The sequence below is a fragment of the Lithobates pipiens genome, unplaced genomic scaffold, assembly GCF_037356315.1.
Source record: "Lithobates pipiens isolate NorthernLeopardFrog02 unplaced genomic scaffold, aLitPip1_a1.2 Scaffold_25, whole genome shotgun sequence".
Lineage (NCBI taxonomy): Eukaryota > Metazoa > Chordata > Amphibia > Anura > Ranidae > Lithobates > Lithobates pipiens.
The window spans coordinates 99,854,938-99,864,757 of record NW_027507787.1 but is presented as its reverse complement, the minus strand read 5'-3'; the positions used below and the strand labels follow the sequence as shown (position 1 = coordinate 99,864,757).

Sequence of the window (9,820 nt, the reverse complement as noted above, 5' to 3'; positions counted from 1 at the left end):
ATATAAAAGGCATACAGGAATTTTTGGAAACATTATTTTATTTGAAAAAAAAATGTTTCTCCATAAAAAGCTTCAGAAATGTGCACGTTTTACAGTCTCTTCAACCTCACATAGAACACAAATAATGCACAAAAGGACTTGCCTAGCTAAACAGACCTCTGCACCATACAGAGAAAGATACATACACTGAAGTACTGAACTGAAGTAGCTAACTCACAGAACATAAATATTACACCCGGTTCATTTTTTCATTTACTACCACGGTTACACCAATGTATTTGACATTGAAACATTTAGTTAACGTACACTGAAAGTCAAAGGGGCAAGATAGCAGACCCATTAGCCACAGACTAGGAATTAAAGACCAACTTAAATATTATTTTTGGTTGAGCACGAGTGGACTGAACAATTGCTTTATGGCTCGTTTGAAAATCTAACATCTAGAATTCCATAATTTAGGCATCTGTTATATATAGGTTCCTAAATTATGTGATTATTCTGCATTATGGAAAATCCTAAAGGAGGCAGTGATGCCAATAGTCAGCTTTCTAAGGCTGCTGAATTTAATGTAGAAATCTTACAAATTGACTCCCTAAAGCTGATCACAAACCAGTCATATTTTCCTAAGATTACACCTAAGAGACCAGCAGAATTTACAAATAACTTTGTAGAGCGAGGGTCTAACAAAACAAACTATTCAGTTTATGTTTGATCAGGTAAGCCCTTGAACTACATAGTTGATGAATACATTTTGCTGACCTAACAAAATTAATCAGAATCTACCTGGCCTAAAATAAGAGATATAAGAAGCAGCTTCACAGCATCCACACAAAACTGAAATATAATTATCATATGAAGTTAACCTCTGACATCTTCTTTTTCTATTGGAGAATTTGGAGGGTGGCAGCCCTTTGGTATATTAGCAGCTGTCGTCTCTTTTAACCATAAAGAAAATGTTCTTGGTATAAATGGCAACTGTCCCTGTCTTGATAGTCAACATTTCCTGATTTGTGTAGGAAGGTTTAGAAACATGGATAGTTCAGTGACTATAATTTGAGAAAAGATCACTGGAGTTTCACGTTTAATATCCTTGATATTTACAATATGAGATATTGTAGGAGATTATTTTATTTGAATAATATGAATATCATCACAGCTAGGTAGGATATGGTCAAAAAAACTCAATGCTGCACAAAACGAAAGAAGAATTTGTGTTCTGCTGAGGCAGGAAGAGCCTCTAATATGAGTTTTGATAGCAGTCCTGTGATCCCATTTTGTCTATGCCAACAGGAAGTGTAAAAAGTAAGGTTTGTATTTACACAGTAAACCATGCATTCACAGTTCGCCATGAGGACATATTGGTTTTCATGTGTTTGATCACTACCCTAAATTAGTAATAAACCCTAATCTGTTGTATTTGTGTTAAAAGTAATGTAATGTAATTGTTTGCTGTACAGTATTCTAGTGGAGGACATTTGGTTCATCTTGACTGACTGGTTAACCTGTCTAAATAAAATAACAATTTTAATAATAATTTAATAATAATTTAACAGCTTATTTTACTCTTCCTTACTTCAGTCAAATTTAAACAGAACATGGGTTCACTACTTAGAGGGTTTCTGGCCCAGAAAAAAGCACGCAGCCAGTGTCTGAACACCAGTTATGTGATTGTCTGTTCGGGGTCAGTGACTCAGAAAGTAGTGAAAGCAAGAATAAGGATATTTGAGGTGGGTGGAGGTAGAATGCGAGCAATGAATGTAGATTAATGAATGTAGGGTGTAAAGCAGGTTCTTTTCCATACTTCCAGTTCTTGAAAGTTTTTGTTTCAGTGACTTCCTGAAGCCATGGCCTGCTTTTGCATCTATGTCTACGTACCTATTCATAAAAAGATAAAGTTTTTATGACAGCAACATCTATTAAAGCTAGGATGCAGGAACATGTTGCAAGTCCGGAAAGCAGCTAGAAACTAGACCAGCCTTTCTCAACCGTTTCAACACAGAGGAACCCTTGAAATAACTTTCCAGTCTCAGGGTTCCCCTGATAAAAATTACTATATCTACAATGCATGATACATTTAATGAAATGGTCAGTGGGAAGAATGCTTCTTACACTTGTGGTCATTGGGAAGAATTACCTCTTTAAAGAAAGCTAAAAAGATCTATGGTGTCTGTGAAAACTTATCAGAGAGCCAGCAATTGCTCATTGCTCAAGGAACCCCTAGCAACGTCTGGATAAACCCTAGGGTTCCATGGAATCCTGGATGAGAAACCCTGACCTAGACTTTCAAGCCTTAGATTATGGATGTTAAAGTGGTTCTAAAGGCTGAAGTTTATTTACCTTCATGCATTCTACCTTCATGCATTCTACATTTTGGTTAGAGGCTGTTGTCATTAGTATAAGTATTGCATATAAGGTGTACTAAGAATATATGGATTCGCTTTTTTGTTTTGTCAAAACAGAAACGTGGGACATACACAGGCTTATTCAGCAAAGCGGTGCAGCAAACAATTATGTACAATAACTCAAATGGGCTACTGGACTTTACTTTCATTACTGAATAAGCAAGACATTGTGAAACGTAGGACTCTTCTCATCTTTTTCCTTGTATTTGAGCAGCTAGGACTTCCTTGGCTTTCAGTAGAGCTGTTTCAGATGGAACATTTAAATCGGGCAGTAACCCTTTGCCTTCCCAGGATGCACCAGGGTCTTCAGTGGCTGATCGAGATGTGGGGATAGTGAGGTACAGGTGCGTATCATCCACATGATAGGTCTGGGGGGGATGGCAACCTCCGCTTGTCTTTTCTCCAATGACATATGCCCGTCCTAGTCTCTTCATGATATATACAAATTCCTCTGCAGCACCTTCTGTCACTGAGCTGGTTAGTATGACTAGAGGTTTCTTGGAGCCAAACGAAGAACCTGCAAAAGAAATATAGGGAGACTTACAATAATGAAACTGATCACTAGTTCGCATATAATTGAATCACCTATTTGCTCTTAATTGTGGTTTTGGGAACATGCTTCCTCTTCTCTGTCATTGAATTATGTTAATATGATACCTCCTATGGTAAGATGCTTGATGCCTCAAATTATCAAGTTTCGGCTGACGTTCTTATGTGGATTCCCATTCTAAGTGTCATACACGTTGATCATGTATGCTTGTTTTAGTGTGTTTAGTTATCATCTTTTCATTGCTGGCCTCAGCTTTGCAACTGGTTCCTGATTCTCCTTACTAGAACATTAGTTCTATATACACCCAAGACTTTAAAAAGGAACTTAAAGCTGACCTGGGAACCCTGGGCTACCTATATGAAAGTCGCCCTTTAATCCGGCATATATCTTTCTATTTTATGGTATCTTGACATTGTAAGCTGTCTCCTGCACATGTATCTCCCCCGGTTCTACTGTTCTCTTATATTCCATCTTCACCTTCCATTGCTTCTCTTCCTTTCTATCAATGCGTTCCTCTTCTAACTCCTTACTGACTACAGTTACATCAGAGTTTCGGGAACCTTTCCCGTATTCTCTGGGAAATTAGTAGATTGTCTCTTATGTTGGATGTTTGTGACCCTATTGCAATGCTCAATTTTTCCCAAGGGAGCAGGCCTCTTAATATTATCAGGCCTGGACTGCGTAGCTATATTCAATATTGTGCAATTGTGCAAAATACCCATTTTTGTTTGTTCATTATTATCTGTCCCCAAGTTACAGACAAGAGTTCGAATGTTATATAGTTTAATCAATTTGGGGTATATTTTACCATTTGGTATACCTTCAGTGGCAATAAGTAGTTTCACTTACAAATTCCTCTCCATGGTAGTCCCCCTCGAGACTCTTGAAGCGCAGAAATATTGGGTATATTGTTGCTACGACATCTGAAATGTGTTTTACCTTATTTGATTCCTTCTATTTGGCCAATCTTACTGAGTATCACACTGACGTTGTCCTGTTATTTTATTCATGGCAACGAATGACATTTTTCATTCTGTACTGATTGTCTATATTTTTGCTTTAATTCAATAAAAATATTGAAACATACAAAAGGAACTTAACTCCAGACGCTGTATCCAAAAATGCAGAACGAGGGTAAAGGGCTAGACACCAACATTGCTTATAATTTTCCTGCAGTTGACCTTACCCACTTACTGATGTACCATGCCTTGTTCTGCATTGTGTTTCTGTGTGAAGGCAACTACCTTGGTAGAGACAAGCCTATGCTTCCTCAAGTCAGAGCCTCCAGCAAAGAGAACAATGAGGAGCATCACTAAATCTTACTCCAGATCTCCCGAGACTAGCAGTCAGAAGCCTAGAGCATATCTATGGTCAAACTTTAAAAGCATATATTCATTACCAGATCAACTTACAATTATTTCTAGCCTACGCCTATTCATCTGAATGCTCTTGAAGTTTAATAAAGTAAATTTTGAAGAATCCCACACATTCACTTCCATAAATGCAGTGACACATATTTACTATGTTTGAATAACCACTGCAGTGTCACACATTTTACAAAGCCTTCTGTCTGAGCTACAGAGGTGTTTTAGGAGGCAGTAAGGTACCACTGAATATATAGTCCTAAAAATTGAATGTAAGGTACAGAAATTGGCAGAGAAGGAGCCACAAATCATGCATAGAATCCATAAAGGTCTGGATAGAGATGGCCAGCAGACAAGTAGCACTTACAACATGAAAGTAGATTTTTCAAATGAACTTTTACTTGAAACTATTGTTTCTAATACTATAACAAAGCTTTTTTGCCTTCCTCTGGATCAATTGTGGGCATAAAATTTGGTATATTGGATTGTACGATTATTTTTTATTTTATTTATTTGTTTTTAAGGTTGAACTGGATGGACTTGTGTCTTTTTTCAACCTGACTAACTATCTAACTATTTAACTATGTAAGAATGTGTACAGAACACCACCAGAAACATAATGTCCTGCTTATGTGATTGGCTCACTGATTTTCCTAGAAGTCTGCACTAAGATAAAAGTTAGATTTCTGGCATCCCCTGGAACAAAAATGTAATATTTGGATAGATACTCCCAATAGGAACACATCTAAAGGGATGCAGGCCCAGTAGCTTTCCACATTAGTGCCCTGTGGGTGCAGCAGCTGATTGATAATGATGAAACCATTCCCATTATACTCACTTTCCCACATGGGCACAGAGAAACACACATGGATTTCTTCAGAATAGCAAACGGTAAGAATCTGCAACAAAATTTGTAAAAATACTTGCAAAATACAAATATTTTACCCGGAGGGAACTTTTGTTTTTTAACAAAATTGGAGCCTAGGATAGGCTTCACCCAGGGACCTCAGATTCACTCTGGTGTGTTGTTGCTCACTTATGTTCACTACATGAATCACCTTGGATCCCTGGACCCTATGAACTAGTAATTAAAATTCAACTCTAGTTGCACTGCACTGGTAGATTTTTTTATTCAACCTTTCTTGGTGATAAGTTTATATACTTATCACTTTTCAGCTTTTTACACCTTTTCTTTCAACCTTTCTTGGTGATACATTTATATCCTTATCACTTTTCAACTTTTTACACCTTTTCATTCAACCTTTCTTGGTGATGCGTTTTTATCCTTATCACTTTTCACTTTTTACACTTTGGCTACCACCAATAGTTTTTTCTAGTACTTCAATCCCCCTGTTTTTTACTGAGCACAGGACACCTTGCATGTGTCATACTATAATTATATAAAATATATTTTTTTTTTTCAGAAGTCCTTCATTGATGGTCTCAGCACTTATGGTCATTGGTCACTCTGACTACTTCAATTTCTTGAAATCTATCCCCCTGGATGATTTTCTTGCTGGACAGCAGGCCACTCACACCACTTTGGCTCCCATTGGAGATGCCCCCCTTTTGGGGTTCCCCGATCTACAGTGCCACACTTTTTTATTATATAGTCAACCTTGTAAGCATGGTAGAGAGTGGGTTTTTATACTTGGTTTTATTTTATTTTATTTTTTATGATTTTTCTTGTTTCCTTGGGTAGGATCGGACCATACAGCAACTTCTATTATATTTTATTGAACTCACGAGCATGCTCCAGAAGAGTGGATCAATCCACGAAATGCATAGAGCTATTATATGCCGTGTCCCCATGATTCAATTGATATCTGTTAGTATGTATAATTTTTGATATTAATTGTTTATAATCATGTGGCAACCCGTCTACATTGTATGTATAGATATACATTTTTATGAATTGTACCAGTTATTATAATTGTATTGGATATAAACTGCTTCATTCAAAGTCCCAATCCCCTTTCCCCTCTTTTTATGACATATACAGTGCCTTGCGAAAGTATTCGGCCCCCTTGAACTTTTCAACCTTTTGCCACATTTCAGGCTTCAAACATAAAGATATAAAATTTTAATTTTTTGTGAAGAATCACCAACAAGTGGGACACAATTGTGAAGTGGAACAAAATCTATTGGATAATTTAAATTTTTTTAGCAAATAAAAAACTGAAAAGTGATGCGTGCAAAATTATTCGGCCCCTTTACTTTCAGTGCAGCAAACTCACTCCAGAAGTTCAGCGAGGATCTCTGAATGATCCAATGTTGTCCTAAATGACTGATGGTGATAAATAGAATCCACCTGTGTGTAATCAAGTCTCTGTATAAATGCACCTGCTCTGTGATAGTCTCAGGGATCTGTTGAAAGCACAGAGAGCATCATGAAGACCAAGAAACACATCAGGCAGGTCCGTAATACTGTTGTGGAGAAGTTTAAAGCCGGATTTGGATACAAAAAGATTTCCCAAGGCTTAAACATCCCAAGGAGCACTGTGCAAGCGATCATTTTGAAATGGAAGGAGTATCAGACCACAGCAAATCTACCAAGACCTGGCTGTCCCTCTAAACTTTCAGCTCAGACAAGGAGAAGACTGATCAGAGATGCAGCCAAGAGGCCCATGATCACTCTGGATGAACTGCAGAGAACTACAGCTGAGGTGGGAGAGTCTGTCCATAGGACAACAATCAGTCGTACACTGCACAAATCTGGCCTTTATGGAAGAGTGGCAAGAAAAAAGCCATTTCTCAAAGATATCCATAAAAAGTCTCTTCTAAAGTTTGCCACAAGCCACTTGGGAGACACACCAAACATGTGGAAGAAGGTGCTCTGGTCAGATGAAACCAAAATCGAACTTTTTGCCCACAATGCAAAACTATATGTTTGGCGTAAAAGCAACACAGCTCATCACCCTCAACACACCATCCCCACTGTCAAACATGGTGGTGGCAGCATCATGGTTTGGGCCTGTTTTTCTTCAGCAGGGACAGGGAAGATGGTTAAAATTGAGGGGAAGATGGATGCAGCCAAATACAGGACCATTCTGGATGAAAACCTGTTGGAGTCTGCAAAAGACCTGAAACTGGGATGGAGATTTATCTTCCAACAAGACAATGATCCCAAACATACAGCAAAATCTACAAAGGAATGGTTCACAAATAAACGTATCCAGGTGTTAGAATGGCCAAGTCAAAGTCCAGACCTGAATTCAATCGAGAATCTGTGGAAAGAGCTGAAAACTGCTGTTCACAAACGCTCTTCATCCAACCTCCCTGAGCTCGAGCTGTTTTGCAAGGAAAAATGGGCAAGAATTTCAGTCTCTTGATGTACAAAACTGATAGAGACATACCCCAAGCGACTTGCAGCTGTAATCGCAGCAAAAGGTGGCTCTACAAAGTATTAACGCAAGGGGGCCGAATAATTTTGCACGCCCCACTTTTCATTTTTTTATTAGTTCAAAAAGTTTCAAAAATCCAATAGATTTCGTTTCACTTCACAATTGTGTCCCACTTGTTGGTGATTCTTCACAAAAAATAAAAATGTTATATCTTTATGTTTGAAGCCTGAAATGTGGCAAAAGGTTGAAAAGTTCAAGGGGGCCAAATACTTTCGCAAGGCACTGTAGATAGGGATGGAGGCAATTGACCTTACCAGGTCACCGTCTCATATAAAGTCCCAACTGTTCTCCTTTGTCTTATAAAAAGTGGAGTTATGCATCAATTTTACACTGCAGATATGCAGCTATGAGGCTTTAGGCACCGGAGTGGCTAGTCACCCCTGTCTTTAGGAACCTGGAATTGCAATTGCAGCAAGTCTGTTCTAACTGGCATCTGGGGCTCTATCATACTAAATATCCCTCAGGATCCTTCCAAATGCATTAATCTAGCCCTTTATTCAGCAACACTGGACTCTAATGATAAGGAACCCATTGAAACCCCAAAATGCATTGGCTTTTTATGACACATTATTTTAATTAACTTTTCTTCTTGTACATCAAGCAATAAAAACTTGACAGAAGTTCTAACACTTCCACATTCTTTTTGAAACAGAAGAAAATGTTTTGGCATTACATATACTTTAGGGGTAAAAATTCTGCATCCTACCTGCGAGCTGAGGCATGGTCCACACATCTGTAATGGCATTGGCAGAACGGCTGTAGACTTTATCAAGGAGAACAGGGGTTTCTTCATCAAAGAAGTAAGAGCAGAATGCTGGAATAGAGTTTGTGGGACCTCCAATGTTAAATCTATGAGCAAGAAAAAGTTTATTGTTTTTTTTTTTTCCTCACAGCATAAGTTCTGAGTCTCACATCTATCAAAATATCTCATAACTTACCACACCGAGAACCCTCCAGATATCTCCAAGCTAAATATTTTGTAATTCAAAGAAGTGTTTTTTCTTCAAATCTACGAACCCTGACTCCCCTTGATCACTCTTAAACATGACCCTAATACTAAAGGGCTTATCACAATGATTTTTACCTCTATTCTTGAGAAATTGCCACCTCTCCCACATTCGTATATGACAAAATAGGAAAGCGATATAGGTGAACCCGTAGAAGAGAAATATTGGTGTCATATCTGGCACACCAAAGCCCATTTTTTCATCAATACTGCTGCAATAGAATCCAATTATAGACTATTATGAGGTGGTATATGGTCCCCCAACGTTTAGCTAAAATGAAACCTACAATCTCTGAAAAATGTCTTCAGGGCTGTTTAAATGTTGGTACCATCCTCCATGTGGGAATGTCCCAAAATTAAGCAGTTTTGGACAGGCATTTACTAAATAATCTATACCCTATTTGGAAAAAGACTAAACAAAAATCCAAAAGAGGCTTTACTAAATATCAAACCAAAAGGTTACACCAATAATCAATTACACCTTCTAATATTTGTATTCACTGCTGCCAAATAAACTTTAGCCAAAGCCTGGTGGTCCTCCTTACCAAACTCTACATTGGTTACAAATAAAACAATGTGGTATATGTTTAAAACTTGACACATATGTATGTGTCGAAAACTATGAAAAACTTGCTGCAATTCTCACTTGTGACAGTTCCCACAAATATGAAAATATATAGTCCCCTTGGATTTCATCTCTTCTTCCTCCAAACTTTGATATATCCCTATCACTAATAACGTTTTTTTTGTTTTGTTTTGTTTTTAGAGATGCATATTAGTGACCCTTATCTTGATATTTCTTTCCTCCCATCCTTTGCATACAGCTTGTACCTTATTGTTCCAGTTAATTTCTCATTTATTTTATCCACAAATTTATATATATGATTTACCCTAGTCATTATTCATATGTATATTTTGTATTTTCATATACCAAACCAAAGTGTAGCGCTTAACAAAGTTATGAATAGTCTAGTTAGTGCATCATCATACAGTTTAACCAAAACACCTTAAGTGTGACAATTCTTGAAAACTTGCATAGAAATAAAAAATACAGTCCAAACGAATAAAAATAAATTAAAAGTCTCTATGTGAGG

General features: G+C 37.5%; 1 protein-coding gene across 1 annotated transcript in view; it reads right to left on the bottom strand.

The window, feature by feature from the left end:
* Nucleotides 1-2,522: 2,522 nt before the first annotated feature.
* RBP3 (retinol binding protein 3) overlaps nt 2,523-9,820 on the bottom strand; it is a 30,332-nt gene continuing 23,034 nt past the window's right edge. The window contains exons 3-4 of the mRNA XM_077454768.1: nt 8,427-8,569; nt 2,523-2,919 (exon numbers count right to left, since the gene is read on the bottom strand). Coding sequence (XP_077310894.1) covers nt 2,591-2,919; nt 8,427-8,569 — 472 coding nt within the window. The 3' untranslated portion in view covers nt 2,523-2,590. The remainder of the gene's footprint in view (nt 2,920-8,426; nt 8,570-9,820) is intronic.